At 33.7% G+C, this 14,238-nt stretch overlaps 4 protein-coding genes across 7 annotated transcripts; 1 reads left to right on the forward strand and 3 right to left on the reverse strand.

Annotated features, from left to right (window-relative positions):
• The first annotated feature begins 432 nt into the window (after nucleotides 1–432).
• Nucleotides 433–2,322, forward strand: LOC129794348 (uncharacterized). 2 transcript variants are annotated; one of them, XM_055835148.1, is made up of 3 exons: nucleotides 433–498; nucleotides 1,180–1,397; nucleotides 1,478–2,322. In XM_055835148.1, exons 2-3 carry the CDS (start codon nucleotides 1,199–1,201, stop codon nucleotides 1,852–1,854), a joined length of 576 nt encoding a protein of 191 aa, XP_055691123.1. In that variant the 5' UTR covers nucleotides 433–498; nucleotides 1,180–1,198; the 3' UTR covers nucleotides 1,855–2,322. The 2 variants fall into 2 exon arrangements, with proteins under 2 accessions (XP_055691123.1, XP_055691125.1); XM_055835150.1 differs by having other exon boundaries at nucleotides 1,192–1,397.
• Nucleotides 2,323–2,380: 58 nt separating this feature from the next.
• Nucleotides 2,381–3,682, reverse strand: LOC129794347 (uncharacterized). 2 transcript variants are annotated; one of them, XM_055835147.1, is made up of 2 exons: nucleotides 2,742–3,682; nucleotides 2,381–2,495 (listed from the first exon to the last, which is right to left on the reverse strand). In XM_055835147.1, the coding sequence occupies exons 1-2, from the start codon at nucleotides 3,604–3,606 to the stop codon at nucleotides 2,461–2,463; spliced, it is 900 nt and encodes a 299-aa protein (XP_055691122.1). In that variant the 5' UTR covers nucleotides 3,607–3,682; the 3' UTR covers nucleotides 2,381–2,460. The 2 variants fall into 2 exon arrangements, 1 of the variants encoding a protein (XP_055691122.1); XR_008751017.1 differs by lacking the exon at nucleotides 2,742–3,682 and adding an exon at nucleotides 2,570–2,729 and having other exon boundaries at nucleotides 2,412–2,495.
• A 109-nt stretch (nucleotides 3,683–3,791) lies between these two features.
• Nucleotides 3,792–5,495, reverse strand: LOC129794349 (uncharacterized). 2 transcript variants are annotated; one of them, XM_055835151.1, is made up of 3 exons: nucleotides 5,386–5,495; nucleotides 4,446–4,650; nucleotides 3,792–4,368 (listed from the first exon to the last, which is right to left on the reverse strand). In XM_055835151.1, the coding sequence occupies exons 2-3, from the start codon at nucleotides 4,636–4,638 to the stop codon at nucleotides 3,989–3,991; spliced, it is 573 nt and encodes a 190-aa protein (XP_055691126.1). In that variant the 5' UTR covers nucleotides 4,639–4,650; nucleotides 5,386–5,495; the 3' UTR covers nucleotides 3,792–3,988. The 2 variants fall into 2 exon arrangements, with proteins under 2 accessions (XP_055691126.1, XP_055691127.1); XM_055835152.1 differs by lacking the exon at nucleotides 5,386–5,495 and adding an exon at nucleotides 5,219–5,312.
• Nucleotides 5,496–6,371: 876 nt separating this feature from the next.
• On the reverse strand, nucleotides 6,372–13,216 carry LOC129794260 (uncharacterized). Its single transcript, XM_055835028.1, has 3 exons — nucleotides 12,666–13,216; nucleotides 9,189–9,401; nucleotides 6,372–7,223 (listed from the first exon to the last, which is right to left on the reverse strand). Exons 2-3 carry the CDS (start codon nucleotides 9,382–9,384, stop codon nucleotides 6,844–6,846), a joined length of 576 nt encoding a protein of 191 aa, XP_055691003.1. The 5' UTR covers nucleotides 9,385–9,401; nucleotides 12,666–13,216; the 3' UTR covers nucleotides 6,372–6,843.
• Between the last annotated feature and the right edge of the window lie 1,022 nt (nucleotides 13,217–14,238).

A 14,238-nucleotide genomic window follows, 5' to 3' on the forward strand; every position in this document is an offset into this window, starting at 1 on the left:
AAAGACCGTTACACAAATTTTTGAATTCCCTCATCTTACATTTTTGTTAATAACTTTTTTTTTGGTGGTCAGATTGACCTCAAAATTTTACACAATCTTCTCAGATAACCAAGGAACTTATTTCCAGAAGCTTGGTTCTATACCTCTATAAGAACATAAGCGCAATTAATCGAAATATAGCTGTGGGGTCACTCACCTACCCCTCATAGTAAACGAAGGGTTAAAGTTGAAGAAAAAATCTTACAATTTTCCCATATCTGTGAGGTTCAATAAGCAGTTTAGGTCTCAATCTACCTGTTCTATTGATCTTAAGTACAAAATCTTTAACCTCAATCCAACACAAACAAAATATTGCTTTGCTAATCAGATAAACGTTATCATTTCTGATAACAAAACCTATAAATGGCTATCAAGTAAAGAACAAAATGAGAGTTAGTTTCCTTTTGGACTTTCTCCACTTGAGGAGCTTCGTAGCTGGCAAAGTTAAATTTTTACAAAGTAAATATCTTAAAAACTTAAGAGGGGTCTCTTTTGAGAGCTGATGAAATTAAATGCTTTTATTTTTCTTGGGGTTTTTTTTTAACTTGGTTTTCAAGTGTTGCCCACATTTAAAGATTTACTTTGATTTTCCTCAAAACACAAAGGTAGGTTTTTCTCAGGATCTACTGGATGGATTTTGATGGGGTAAAAAGTAAATGAAAGAGGAAATACCAATGCACATTTTAATGTAACAGAATTTTGAATTTCCATTCTGAGGCTGAGAAAAGTAGAAAAATGTGACTTTTGTTCAGATATTTTTGACGTTTTTTCACTTTTCTTAGCCCCAGAATGGAAATTCAAAATTCTGGTACATTAAAATGTGCATTTGGTATTTCCTCTTTCATTTGCTTTTTACCCTTTTTACCCCATCAAAATCCATCCAGTAGATCCTGAGAAAAACCTACCTTTGTGTTTTAAGGCAATTATATGGGAAAAAAAATATTTAAAAGAATGTTCTAAACAGAATTTCAGTGAAAAGACCTCAGAATATTGTTAAATAATTTTTAAAAGGAGTTTATTCACTTTTTTTCTTTTTCGTTTGTTCAAAATTCTGCACAGGTTTGACAGAGGCGTACTTATCAAGCGTATCAAACCCCTCTATATTTGTCTTTTAGTTATCTTTTTATGGTGCTTTATTAGTTGAATTTCCAGGAAAATCATGGGTTTTATCATGCTGCAGAAGTGCTGTTGCTTTCCCCTGAAAAAAGGAACATTGATCATTGGCTGGTACAACGTTATCACCTCAATTTTGATGATCATCTATTCCGTCGTTGCTCTTTGTAAACAAGATACAATTATTAAGAACATTGAGGACTACGTTCAACAGCCCAATTTTGATGAAGAAATCCTTAATACGGGTAAGGAGCTGCAAAAGAACTTCTTTTCAAAATAATTTTCTTTACTTCTTTGATCCTGATCTTAATGTTTTCCTTCTAAGGCGTTGAAGTACTGATGAGCATTATTATTGCTTCTGCTGCTATTGGATTGATTGTGTCAGCTCTCTTGATTGTCGGAGCTAAGAGAGGCGTGCCAGGACTTCTACTTCCATGGATCATTCTAACTGCCATCTCTCTGGTCCTTGGTTTGGGATACAGCGTTAGACTTATTATTCTAACCTTCGACGTTGATACAGAAACAGCATCTCTGCAGTTCTTCATTTTCGTCGTGTCATACGGAATCCATTACTACCTCTGGTTGGTTGTCTACTCCTTCTTCAAGATGCTTCGTAAGGAGATTAAAGGAGAGCCTCATACCTTCATTGCAGACATAATAGATCCAAATGATGGACTTCCAGCCTATTCGCGTCTTGCCTGAAAAAGTCCGTTGTCTCGAAATTCTAAAGACTTAAAATTGTGGTTTTAATTTAAACTTATAAGGTGACTTCAAAGTTTCTTATTGAAGCAGAATATTTATAGTTTTTCTGCTAGAAAATCGTTTCACCTTTTTTCTTAAAAATTTCGCAATTTTTTAATAAATTGATAAAATTATTTTTTTTTAAATTTATTCTTAAAAATTTATTAAATTAATTAATTTTAATATATTTTCTTAATCCATGTGCAAATAAGACGATGTGACTAAACGTGGAAGAAACTGCACAAATAGAACCATATACGTAGTAATAGCGCTGATCATCTGAAAGAAAAATAAATTTTAAGCAAATAATTCTTTATATTATTCCAATTTGTTAAATGATGCTAAAGATTTGCTAAAAATTTTATCAAATTATTCTTTCAAAAAGCACCAAATAAGATTTTTCAACGAAATAAAACCTTTTCCAGATTATTTTTTCTTCTTACCGATCGCAAGGGTTTGAAATCAATGGGAAAGAGCTCCATGGCTTGAAAAATCACCGGCTCTTGAATCATCTGCAGGGAGAAATTGAGAAGAGTTTCTGATATTTTTCCATCATAGACTGTAAATTTAATGCGATGCAACCAAATTGAGATGCTCTGAATCTAAAAAAAAAATGAAGAAAAACGCGAAAAGAAAGTTATTTAAAGAGCTTAGATAAAAAAAATTAAATCATCACCGTTCCAAGGCAGGATTCTGAGGAGTAGAAACAGAGAATTAGAATTGTGGAGCTGTGGAATAAATTGCCGATTGATTCTGCGAAAAAGGGCGAATAAGAAGTTGTTTACCTCGGTTGCTGAATAAAAAGATTTTCCAAAATACATTGAGAATAAAAAGAAACTTAAACTCACTGCACATTCCGACGCCGTAGGATTGATTGTAGAACCGGTAGTAGAGCCAGTAGGAGTCTGCGAGAAGTTGAAGGAAGTGGAAAGCATAATTCGCCACCTGGGACCACCCGAAGTAGGTATTGATACAGTTGGAGATTTCCCAGACAACGTGATGAGCTCTCTGTAGCACCCTGAAGCGGTAATTGACAAATTTCCTTCGATATTCCGCCGAGGAGTCTCCGGATGTGCCCTCGAGGGCATTCAGAAATACCGCAAGCTCCTTCACATTGCTCGCCAGGACACGTGCATAGTGATGACAGAGATCAATATAGAGGATATGTTGCAACTGCCGGAAGCGACTCTGCAGTAGCATGGGGAACGTGAGGATCCAGTAGTTGAACATTGGTGTGTTTGTGAGGAAGAAGGGAAGTGCCCAAATCTCCAGCAGAAGCAGCATTGCAGCAAAGGGGAGGAACTTCCGGATGTAGACACGATAGGACGTCACACTCTCCTGACTCAGATCCACACGAATACTCCCAAAAATCCCATCCAGTCGCCCCGAGAGGCGAAAAATCTCAATGAGCTGTCGCACACGGAAATAGGATTCCGTGAGAATGAGGCAGGATGTAAAGAGAGCAGCGTAATATTTTATCCAATCGTTGAACCTGCCCAGAGGATCATTGGCGAACATGATGGAGTTGGGGCAGAAAATGACGACGATGCAGTTTGCCCCGACGACAATGATGTGCAGCAACTGGTACAACCTGTACTTGATCATGGCACCATCCACCTCCTTGGAGTCCTTCATATGGGACAGATTAATGGAATGCAAACCACATAGCTGGAAGCAGAGAATTACTCTTCGACTCAACGCAAAATCCGCCATTATCCTAGCTGTGCAAAGCAACGAATGTAAATGAAATTGATTCCTTCACAAAAGGGACGAGCTATCCCCATTAGTTGATTGAATTTATTGATCAACGAGTTTGTGGGTGGAAAGATGCTCACAAATGATGGGAATGGGAGGTAGAATATCATAAATCAAGAGAGAAATTAGTAAAAAAAAAAATGTCGCTTTATATATATTATTTTAATTTAATTAAATTCCTTTAAGGAGTCTTTAAAATGAATGAAAACGGTCAGATTTCATTTAATATTTTGCACACACTCTAACAGAGTTTATAAAGTTTTATTTCTATAATTTAATTTAAGTATAAGTAATAAAAGGTAGTGAATAAAATTGTAAGAAGAAAATTCATTTTGTTTTCTTAAGCAATACGCGTATAATTTGGTAGTCCATCACCACCGGATCGTGGGGAGTTTGAAATTAAAGCTGTAGCTTCTCCTAGAATCTCCTGTCGTAGCTCCTTGTAGAAGGAGTAGACGACGAGCCACAGGTAGATGGTAATTCCGTAGGACAAGACGACAATGAGAATGTTCAGGATAACAATTCCAACGCCCTGAGAAAAGGTATTGTAAATCTGAGACGTGCTGTAGGTCATGCCAAGAATAAGCTTGATCGCTCCAATGACGATCCAGGGTAGAAGCAGTCCTGGGCGACGTCTCTTGGCCCCAACAATCACGAGAGCCGTCACAATGAGTCCAATAACGCAGGAAACAATGACAATGCCCACAATGATTTCCAGAGCTGAGGGAAAATTAGAGGAATATTAAATCAATAAAACTTTTAAATGAGAAGCTTTTAAAGGAATTGTAAAAGCTCACCCTTTCTTATCATTTCCTTGTCAATTGGCTTATCCTGTGGTTGATTTTCTGCAATTTTATCCACAATCTCATCTTCCTTGAAGAGTGCCACAATGGACAGGATAAGTCCCAGAACGGAGGCTACAGCTCCATACCAACCAATAATTATTGTTCCTCTTTGAAGGGTAAAACAGCAACACCTTTGCAACCTCATGTTGATATTTTCCTGGAATAAAATTTACGAAATTGTCCATTGAAGAATTTTTATTTTTCAATACACAAAGGGAGACGCTATCGCATCGTAAAATGATAAAAATCCCCGATAGAGACTTGATAAAAAACGCAGCTAGGTGCTTATTAGTCATCCAGAGGCGCTAATTGGAACTTCACTTGTGGAAATAAAAATAGATAGATTACAGGCATTACCCTAAAATAATAAAAATTGGAATTAAAATATTTAAGAATTCCCGTAATATTTTTATTGTTAAAAACTTTTGAAAGTTTTTTTCACTAAAAAATTTGTCAATAATTTTTTAAATATTAATATCAAACTATTTTTAGTTAGTCCAGTTAGTCACTGTAGGTAGACTACAGGAGGGATAATGCCTTTTAAAAGTGACCTTTTATTTTATTTAACTTTATTTTTTAAGGTCTATCAATTAAGGAAAACATTCATCTTTGCTCTCAAAGCTTACGAATTAAAAAGAAAATCACTAAATTCTTTAAAACATCTCAATAAAGATTATTCTATAAATATATCGCTTTTGCGCATTAAATGAGTAAGAATTGTATACAAAGAAGTCAAAGTGGAGCTTCACTTAAGAAACAAATAAATTATTATTCTAAGAGAAAACTTTTCAGAACGTTTAATATACAACTTTCCACTTTTCACTAAGAATTGCCGCAATATTCTCACTTTTATTGAAGAATTTCACAACATTTCATGCTAAAGAGAACTTACGCTTTGTTTGACTTTGGGAGTTCTTCAACAGTGAACAACCAACCGATAACTAAATTGACTTTGTCTCTCTCGGGGAAGTACGATGTTTTCGCTGTGCTTGTGAAAACTTCGCCGCGCTTTTTACAAATCGAATACTATTGCAATTGATAAAATTTATCTGATAATGGTTCTTGTCTTTTAGATTGAGGCTGAAGTTTTTTTTTGCATTTCAAGATTAGGAATTGAACTAGTTTTTTTTCTAGTCCAAGAAATTGATTGAAAAGGGCTTTTTCTGAGCTTTTTTGGAACCATTTGAATGATCTAACTTTACTCTTTCCCCTGTTGCACAATAAATGGACAAGCAAACAGATAAACAGAGAGAGATCATAAGATTTATGAACTATCTAGTTTTATCTTGAATGTTATTTATAAAATGTGGGTAAAACAACTTGGTGGTTGATGAATCATTCTTCTCAGTAGACGAGCCATTAAAGCTTGAATTCTTACCCAAGATAATATTTATTTAATAGAAGAAAGCTTCTGTGCTTTATCACATCAAAGAAGAAGAAAATTCCTGGAAAAATCGATTTGGGAATTTACTCTGTGAACAACTTTGAGAAAGTTTTAATTTATCATTCAATTCGATAAATTATTAATCGAATTTATTAAATAAAATAGATAGTTAAAAATTTTATAATTTAATTTCAATAATTTGCAAAAATTCCAATTAATTTTCTTTCAAAACCTCGATTAAAAATTTCCTTTTGTGCAGTCTAAAATTCATTAAAACCACTATTTCCTTAGAAGAATTGTTATAGATCTTTCCAAGAACGTCAAAGGCATGAAAAAAGGAGCGGAAATGAATTATTTTTACCTCCATATTTGTTTTAAAAGTTGTGGTAAAGTATATTAATACCTGATGGTTTATCTGCAGGTCAAGGCAAACACATGTTGGACACTCAACTGGCGACACAGGAAAATTTCATAAAATAATTAAAACAAATACCTTTTTACGTAATATAAAATAAAATGAGAGATTTTATTGATTTCTTCAACAACAAAAAATGGTCATACAGCTTCGTAAAAATTGAGAAGCGCCCAAATCTACTCACATCGTTAATTCACTTTTACATAAATTCGTTATCAAATTGAACTCTGGTATTACACACGCTAAACTTATTTTGTTTTATTCGTAAAAGAATAATAATATAGTAAGAAAATATATGTCGATGAATTCTTCCATATTCCATGGGAAGAATTCACGCTTAATTTGCTTTCGTGAGATTTTTTTTGTTGGATTTTCCTTCATACAGAGAAAATACATTTTACTAGTCGAATAAAAAATTCACAGCTTTGTTTCATTCATTCCCACCCGGTGCACTCATTAGAGGTTCACAAAAATAATAAGAATAATGCGGAGGAGTACGTAAAAAGAATCTTGTGAGTGGCACAGGTGAGGGCCCTTTAAAAATTTGGGATTTAAGCAAAGCCCGTGTAAGCTGGAAGGCCATCAGTTGGTGGGGCTTTGTAGATGAGAGCTGCTGCACCCACACCCTTAGTCTCCTCTTCGCGGAGTTGCTGGAAGAGTGAGAAGATGGCCAACCAGAGGTAGAGCTCGAATCCATACACGATGGCAACGATGAAGAGCGTGAAGAAGCCATAGCCAACATCAGCAGTCATGGCTCCAACGACCTGGAAGAGGCTGAAGAGGAGGCCAAAGAGGAGATTCATGCCGCATGTGATGAGCCATGGCAGGATAAAGTAGCGATTCCGACGTACAGAGCCAGCAATTAGGAGGGATGCTGAGATAAGGCCGATCAAGGAGAGGGCAATGTAGACACCCAAAAAGATCTGCAAGACTGGAGAAAAAAAATTCTCATTAATCCCAGAGATGAAAAAAATTGATATGAAGTTTTATTATTTTATAAAATCAATTTTAAGCATTTAAAATTGCCATGATCCTAACAGAATCGTACAAGGGGTAAAAATGGAGTAATTTTTTTTAAAAATTTTTATTATCTAAAATATTCTAAATGCTAACGAATATCATTTTAATTTTATTAAAAAATTTTTTAAGTAGGTAGGTATTCTGTTTAATATCTCGATTATTCTTTCAATAATTACGAATATCCATAAAATATCTATGAATTCTAGAATTTATTCCTTGAAAATGTTTCGAATAATTTGACTGAAAGGAGCCCATGCGCTTGATATGGGCGAAGTACCTAATTGAAGGAAACGCAGAAAACAATTTTAACCCACCCAGTCTTGTAGAGAATCAAAAAAGGATAAAGAATCGCCAAAAATATTCACCATTTTCCACTGGGGTCACAACGAAAAAAGGCAATAAAGTTTTGTAAAAATTCAAAAAAAAATTGACCGCCATTCGCCATTTTGTCTCTTTCAATGCATCAAGCAGATGTTTCAATGCTTCGTCATGAGCTTGTCGATGGGAGTTTGACATTTCATTCATTTTTTTTGAGAGAAAATAAAAAAAATTGCGTATTTTTTAATTTAATTATCGTAGTAAATGTGTTTTACGTGTTGTTCAAGAGTGATTTTTATATCTGAATACCTGGGATGAATTCCCGCACAACTTGTGACCGTCTCAGCGAGCACATCTCTCGTTACAAAGCAAAGCAATCCAAAAACATTGGTCGTGGATCGTCTTGAAGATGGCTTTTTCACGAATTGAGAGATCCTCTGCGCTGGAATCCTTTGCGTTTCACACCACCACGACGGACAAGACGATGGATTGCTTGGTTTTGTGATTCCCTAGATGTTGTCATGCAAAACCTTACGATGTTTATTGGCACCACCTTTCCCAAGACCTTTTCCACGACCAATGATGTGCTCGCTGAGACGGTCACAAACTGTGCGGGAATTCATCCTTCAGGTATTCAAATATAAAAATCACTCTTGAACAACACGTAAAACACATTTACCACGATATTTAAACTAAAAAAATACGCAATTTTTTTTTTATTTTCTCCCAAAACAAATGAAATGTCAAACTCCCATCGTCGACAAGCTCATATTGACGAAGCATTGAAACATATGCTTCATGCATTGAAATGAACAAAATGGCGAATGGCGGTCAATTTTTTTGAATTTTTACAAAACTTTATTGCCTTTTTTCGTTGTGACCCCAGTGGAAAATGGTGAATATTTTTGGCGATTCTTTATCCTTTTTTGATTCCCTACAAGACTGGGTGGGTTAAAATTGTTTTCTGCGTTTCCTTCAATTAGGTACTTCGCCCATATCAAGCGCATGGGCTCCTTTGAGCAAAAAAATATTTTAAGATATTAACTTGCTAATAAAAATATTTATTATTATTATGAACGTATCGTGAGCAAAGATGAATCTTGAACTCACTAAAAAATTCTTTTTTATTCATTCATTAATAATATTTCAAGGCTATCCATCTTGTATTTCATAGAGAGATTAGCAAATCTTTATTGCTCATTTTAATTAATGTGAATGAGAAAAAAACTCAATAGCAATTCACAATTCATTAGATTTTTTTCTTATTACAGTACAAGAAATTTCAGATGAGATTTTCAGTTTTTTTTTCTTTTTTTTTATCTCTTTAAATCTTTTAAAAAATTTTAAAATTATATTTTCAGCATTAAAGACGAATGGAGTAAAAGGTTCTTAGAGATTATAAAGTAACTTTATAAAGTTTTTCTTTAATTTTTTTCTCTGGAGAATTCTTAAAGAAAAATATCGAATTGCAATAAAGGCAGTATAAAATATTTTTAAACAATTTCTGATAGATACGCTTTAAAGAAATTAAATTAAAGAGAATCAAAGTTCAACTTACCCGATCTGAGAGTATCTTCCTGAATATTCTCTTCCTTAACGTGCTCTTTGATGGCACTGATAATTGTCTCCACATTGCAGATGGCAATGAGGCAAATGACGGCAACAAGGAAGGATGACACAGCTCCAATCCAGCCCAAAATTACTCCGCCCGTCTTGAGGGAGAAGCAGCAGCAGCACTTCCGCAGAAGAGGCATTTTTTGATGATGATTTCCTAGAATGAGACGCGTGTTGTTAATGGACACAATAGCTGGGTGCTGCATATTAAAATGCCCATTACAGGCAATTAAAGTTAAACGTGATGTGGTACCCCAAATGAACAAATACGCTGCAAAGATCTCGAACAGACGCCCATCGAGACTTTTGTGGCCTTTTCTGTGAGAATCGGGCACACTGAATCGGAACACTCTACATATAAAATGCACAAAATGTGCCGTCTCCTCTCTAATGGCAAAAGCACGCATTTCCAATTTGCACCATTTTGTGTGCGCGCGTATTGAAGCTCAAATGATATGGAAAGTTCTTGGCTGATTGTTTTTTTCTCTCTTCTTTTTTTAACAATATTTCCAGCATAAAAAAAATCCCCACATACATATAGAGGAGGATGGGCAAAAAGTAGCCTTGAACGAGCAGTGATCCACGTGAAGAAGAAAAAAAGAAGAGAGGCTCAAAACACGCTTTTATGATGTGATTTGCGGTGATTTTGAAGGTGAAAATATTTTTGCTGCGATGCTCTTTCCGGGAAATTTTCAATTCTTTTTTCTTACTACATATTGGAAGCTCCACACAGAAGTGATCTTTCATACAAATATTTAGATGGAATTTCATTTTAAAATAAACATTCAGTGCACCAGCCGAGCAAATAAGAGATAAGCTTTTAAGAAGTATTGTAAGACTCATGTTATCTTATCACACGCTGACCACATTTGCATAAAAAGGAAACTATTATGTCTTTCATGTTTAGTATGATTAAATGAAACAAGTCATATTGGCCATATTAGAAAATTTAGAGGGTTTAATGGATGAAAATATGCCATATAAATTTAATTAATATTGATCTTAATTCGGAGATTATTCTTTAAATTTTTCCATCTTAAAGCTCCATAAAAAATGCATGAAATCAAAAAATCGAGATCTTGAACATTACTCGAAATTCCAAATTATTTTTGAGAAAGATTTTAATTTTTAGGCCCTAATTTAAAAGAATTTTTGCATAGGACTATCTTCAAGCTCTTAATTAATCGTTTTATTTATTAGAATAGAAAACTGATTCATATTTTAGCAGTAAGGCCTACACTAACCCTTCCTACGTGACTTTTCAATTAATATTTCACATAATTTCATCATTCTTTCAAAGAGACTCTGTCGATAAATTATTGTTTTTTTAATAAAATTAATTTAATTTGATGGGGAATTCCGAGAATTGTTTGCAGCTCATCCAAAATGGGAGCAAAAACAGCAGCTGACTAAACATAAAATAAAAAAAAAAGTAATGAGAACTTTACTTCATTTGCTATGTGAGTGTTTTACAGTCAACATTTGCTCGTCTTTTTTTAATCAAACCATTTCCCGTGCAGGAGAAGTTCACAACATGAAGACTTTTTTTTAAAGCAAACTCTCAAGTAATTTCTGGGAATTTTGTGGGAGGTTTCTCGACGGACTATCGGATAGAATTGCACTGAGATAGAGGGTATTTCCCATAAAACAAAACATTCGAAAGATCAGGGGGTACGACTTTCACAATCTTGTGTAATTCTTCATAGAATTAAAGAAGAGAGAATAAGAAGATTTTTTTTAATGAAAATAAATCGCAATAATTTGCAGGAATCAGTTAATTTGTGCGCAGCATTAGAAGGCATTAAAAGTAGATTAAAAACAATTTCTTTTAGAGATAAGTCGACTGTAAATAGAGCAAGGTTGAGAAACCTTTGACCTCTGGGACTAGTACAATTCACGGAAGCTTTCTATCTGACTAATAAAAATATTCTCTAGAATGTTTTCTGTGCGAATAAAATAAGAAGAATCACAGCTAAAAAAGTTTTTAAAAGCTTGAGAAATGTAATGTTGAGAAATATCTTAAAATTCTTAAGATTAGTTTTTTGAAAATCAATAAATCACATAACTTAGTGATTTTAGAGAAGAAATTTTTTAAAAATCTTGAGATTTCTGGGAATGTGGTTAAGGAACAACCTAGAAAGTTTTATAATCTTGAAAAATGTGTTGAGAAAATTTTTAAATTCTTGGCATTCTGAATTGTGTAAATCCTCAGTTTAAAGAAAATTGGAAAAATCATTGTAAAAACTGAGACCTCAAGAAAATATTCTTTAAATAATTGAATAAAGAATTTTTCTAGCCAAAGACCTTAAGTGCTAAAAATACAAAAGAGACTATTTTTGGACTATAAGACCAAAAAAGTATAAATGTTAAAATTCTTGTATTTTTTGATAAAAGAAACAAATCAAACAATTTTTTTTCCAAAAATATTGAATCTTAAATTATTCTAAAGTAGGTAGTTATAATTTCCTTGCCTTTCTAGAGAAAAAATAAATAAATGTTAAAATTCTTGTATTTTTTGATAAAAGAAACAAATCAAACAATTTTTTTTCCAAAAATATTGAATCTTAAATTATTCTAAAGTAGGTAGTTATAATTTCCTTGCCTTTCTAGAGATCAAAATCAAGAAAATCTCTCTAGATTGAAGCATCCAAGATCTTTATTAAAAAATTCTCATAATTTTCAGGAGGGTCAGGCAGGAGGGTCTTTACTGCTCACATTTACGTTTGTAACCTTTCCTGCCACACTATACAATTTTTGTGCGGCCTCCAGATCAATTGTCAAATCGAAAATATTTTGCTTTGTTGGCTAAATTAATTTGAAAACGACAAAAATATTTTTTTCATTTCTTTCGAATGATTCATCTCATTTTGTTGTTTTTTAAAGTATTTAGCTGTTTATATTATGAGATCGCACAGTCTTATCAAGGTCACAGTTCAAGATTCTCACAGAGTTGCAGTGTTTTCCACACGGAGGAGGGCAGAGTCTCAAGTAAAAATTTTATTTTCTTTCAAATTTTTTGAATCATTTAATTGGCAAGCAAAAAGGGGAGATGTTATGAAATAGATATAAAAATGAAGCAAGTCTAATGCAACAAAAGAGAGATTCTTGTAAGTTTTCTTCTCTTTTCTCTACAAATGCCTCCATGCGGAATATGCCGTGAAAAACCTACCGATGCTGATGAATGTTACATAAAAGCACCATACATATTTACTTTGCATACACATTGGTACGCTATAAATGTATATTATGAGAAAATCTATGTAGTTCAAAAATATACTCTCGCGTTCAATTCATTTGCAAACTGCGTAGTCACAAAATCATCATGAGATGAGCGTTTTCTTTGCTCCATAGGGGCCACCAAATCATGGCAAGATGGAGCATTTGGGGTCACTTTTTCTCCTGAACCTTCTCATTGACTTACTTGGGGTTTTGGTGTGGCAAAAGGTCACGCAAAGGCACTCACAGGCACTTTTCTTTAAAATTTTCCTTCTAATTCAATTCACTTTTAAGCACTCTGGAGCACTTTTTCGCACAATTTGATCGAACTGAGAATTTTTTTTTTCAATTCAAGAGCTTCTCTTGAAAATTTAACTGTGATCAAGGCACGCAGGTCTAGTTAATCCAATGGTTGGTCCGACACTGAGCTGAGTAACGTAGCGTGAATACAGAAAGCCACAACTTGGACAGACATACATTATTTAGCTCTTCACTATCTACCCACTGCTCTATGTATTTGTGCGGACTACGTCATCAAAAGCAAATGAATTCCCCAGCAATCAAAAATTTCTTGCTGATGCCCGCGAGAAAAAAATGCAGAATTTACCACGCGAGCACAGAATAACCCATTAACTCCCCGCCTTTTTGTACTCCCATTAGGAAAAAAGAGCGCTTTAAAAACACTACGTGAGTTTTCCCAATGATCTAAATCGCAATTAATTGGAAAAGTCCCCTTTTGTGGTTGTATTTCACTTGTTTTCATTCAGAATTTAAAAAACGTACATTTTTGTGTCGCAAAAATTTAGAAAAGTCTGAAAATTTGATATAAATCAATTTTGGGAAGAAATTTTGAATTTTTAGAGAATTTTTATTGGTTTTAACACTTTGAGGACTGATTTATGGTCTCAATTTTAACGTGATTCTAATTTAAATGATATTTTTGAACTGGAGAAATGATGTATATTTGTTAACACTTGGAGGATCGAGGTTTCTAACCTCAACAGTCACACCTTTATTTTCTCTCAAAAGAAAATATTTTTCCGTTTTCTTTCGACGATATTGTAGTTATGAAACTTTCCTATACACCAGATGTAGAAATTATCACGAAAAGTTAAATGGATTTTAATTCAGTGGCAATTGAAAAAAATCGATTTGGCCACTATGGCCAGCAATATCCTCCAAGGGTTAAATAACGTATGACTATTATCTTTTATAAAAGCTGAGATATTGAGAACAATTTGAAATATCAAGAACCCAGAGATTGAAATTTTCTCAAAATGGCGCAACTTAAGCATGATAAAATGAATATTAATCTATAAAATGTCCAACTAGATAATGTAGATAATAATAATTTTTACAAAGTTTAATTTTTAGTCTTTTTAGTCATTAAAGAGTCAACATTAATTTCAATAGGTACCTACCAATTAAGGAATACTAGCGAATAAACAAATTAGAATACAAATGATTTAAATGGAAGAGATTTCTCCGAAATACCCAACTTCTAAATCACATCTCTTCTGCGGGACACGACTGTACAGAATCCAGCAGTGAAATCTAACTCAAAACATTTTATCCTCCATATTCTCCAAATCATTTCAAATAAACAATAAATCAAGTTAAATTTGAAGAATATGGCTCATCAACTTTCAAACTCGAAATGCAAATCAGCAAAAATATTCAACATAAAATCAAGTGGTTTGTTATACTTTTCTTGTTGCTTATGTTGACTCAACACTTTGTCAAGCAAAGGCATTCAATTTCAATTTATGTGCTCTGAC

The sequence above is a fragment of the Lutzomyia longipalpis genome, chromosome 3 (assembly GCF_024334085.1).
Source record: "Lutzomyia longipalpis isolate SR_M1_2022 chromosome 3, ASM2433408v1".
Taxonomy (NCBI): Eukaryota; Metazoa; Arthropoda; class Insecta; order Diptera; family Psychodidae; genus Lutzomyia; species Lutzomyia longipalpis.

Coding starts and splice junctions, on each gene's coding strand:
- LOC129794348 (XM_055835148.1), top strand. CDS start 1,199: ATGGGTTTTATCATGCTGCAGAAGTGCTGTTGCTTTCCCCTGAAAAAA. Junction 1,398..1,477: donor TGAAGAAATCCTTAATACGG/GTAAGGAGCTGC, acceptor TTTCCTTCTAAG/GCGTTGAAGTACTGATGAGC.
- LOC129794349 (XM_055835151.1), bottom strand. CDS start 4,638: ATGAGGTTGCAAAGGTGTTGCTGTTTTACCCTTCAAAGAGGAACAATA. Junction 4,369..4,445: donor CAAGGAAATGATAAGAAAGG/GTGAGCTTTTAC, acceptor ATTTTCCCTCAG/CTCTGGAAATCATTGTGGGC.
- LOC129794260 (XM_055835028.1), bottom strand. CDS start 9,384: ATGCCTCTTCTGCGGAAGTGCTGCTGCTGCTTCTCCCTCAAGACGGGC. Junction 7,224..9,188: donor GGAAGATACTCTCAGATCGG/GTAAGTTGAACT, acceptor TTTTTTCTCCAG/TCTTGCAGATCTTTTTGGGT.
- LOC129794347 (XM_055835147.1), bottom strand. CDS start 3,606: ATGGCGGATTTTGCGTTGAGTCGAAGAGTAATTCTCTGCTTCCAGCTA. Junction 2,496..2,741: donor CTACGGCGTCGGAATGTGCA/GTGAGTTTAAGT, acceptor TTTTTTTTTTAG/ATTCAGAGCATCTCAATTTG.